Genomic DNA, 1,625 nt, shown 5'->3' with positions numbered 1-1,625 from the left:
TATTTATACAATCATCATGATTTAATAGGTATCATGGAATAATTGGGAACAACTTTACATGTTCAATGAAATTAGTGCCCTCACTAATGTCTTTTCTGTCTTCGGTGATTACCAGACTACGTGTAATGGAGAGGGAAGTTATCAATTCATTGATTCTTAGGAAAACTTTAACCAAGGGTGAAATCTTAAGAAACATCAGAAAATTCAGTTTCCAGAGAACCATTATAAATGTGGGGGAGTCTTTGGTCAAAGCTCAAATCTTACTATACATCAAAAAAGTCATATTGTAGAGAAGACAAACAACTGTACTTAACTTGACAGGTCTTTGAACCAGTCTTTAAACCTAAGTGAATATGAGAATGTTCATACCGAGGAGAAACCTTACAAATGTAATCGGTGTAGAAAAGTCTTTAGTCGATTATCCAGTCTAAATAGACGTGAGAAAATTCACACTGGAGTGAGTGGTAATGCCTTTACTCGATATTCATATCTTAGTAGACATGAGAAATTCTTACTCGACAGAAATGTTACAGATGTAAGGAACGTGGTAAAGCCTTTATTTGATGTTCATATCTTGCTAGACATGAGATATTCCACACTGGAGAGAAACCTTACAAATGTGAAGAATGTGGCAAAGTCTTTAATCAGCATTCAGGTCTTACTGAACATTATAGAATTCATACTGGACAAAAGTCTTACAAATGTAAAGAATGTGGCCAAGCCTTTACTCAGCGTTTATATCTTACTGAACATGAGATCATTCATACTAGAGAGAAATACACATGTAGAGAATGTGATAAAGTCTTTAACCAGTCCTTAATGCTTACTCAACATCAGATTATTCATACTGGGGACAAACCTTACAAACGTAAAGTATGTGGCAAAGCCTTTTATCGGCATTCATATCTTACTAAACTTGAGTTAATTCATACAGAAGAGAAACCTTATAAATGTAAAGAATGTGGCCAAGCCTCTAATCAGCACTCAAAAATTTCTCAACATGTGAGAATTCATACTGGAGAGAAGTCTTACAAATGTGAGGAATGTGGCAAAGTCTTTCATCGGCGTTCACATCTTACTCAATATGAGGCAATTCATACTGCAGAGAAGCCTTACAGTTGTAGAGGATGTGGCAATGTCTCTATTCACCATTCACAGCTTACTTGACGCACGAGAATTCACACTAGGGAGAAACCTTAAGACTGTGAAGAAAGCGAGAAACCCTGTATCTGGACCTACAGCCTCACTCCATATCAGAAAATGCTTACTGGGGAGAAATTCTACACTTTTAATATGGGATGAAAGACCTTTGTCACAACTATACACTTTGGGAAGCCCCACAGAATTCAGGCTGAAAAGTAACTTTAAAGATGTAAAAAAAATGTGGGGAAGTATTTAATGGAAAATCCAATCTGAAATATCAGAGAAGTGACATTAGAAAGTAGTAAGTCAAGAACACTTTTGAGATATCACTCTAAATCACAACACTTGTAAAGAATAAGTAAAAGTTTAAAAACAATGTACTTGTTAACATGCTTAAGAGTATCAAAGGGATGGATGTTTGGACAGGCATAATTACTTACAACATGTCTATATAATGACTTGAGATGTTTTGAAAAGGAAAT

General features: G+C 35.3%; 1 protein-coding gene across 1 annotated transcript in view; it reads left to right on the top strand.

The window, feature by feature from the left end:
- LOC105310319 (zinc finger protein 98-like) overlaps nt 1–1,167 on the top strand; it is a gene marked incomplete at its 5' end in the record, with an annotated part of 4,978 nt that extends 3,811 nt beyond the window's left edge. The window contains 2 exon segments of the mRNA XM_011386508.1: nt 322–457; nt 523–1,167. Of these exon segments, the coding sequence (XP_011384810.1) occupies nt 322–457; nt 523–1,167 (781 nt within the window).
- Nucleotides 1,168–1,625: the final 458 nt, after the last annotated feature.

Source organism: Pteropus vampyrus, unplaced genomic scaffold (genome assembly GCF_000151845.1).
Source record: "Pteropus vampyrus isolate Shadow unplaced genomic scaffold, Pvam_2.0 Scaffold2221, whole genome shotgun sequence".
In the NCBI taxonomy this organism is placed as follows: domain Eukaryota; kingdom Metazoa; phylum Chordata; class Mammalia; order Chiroptera; family Pteropodidae; genus Pteropus; species Pteropus vampyrus.
Note: the sequence above shows the minus strand (reverse complement) of the source record. Positions and strands in the feature narration are given on the sequence as shown.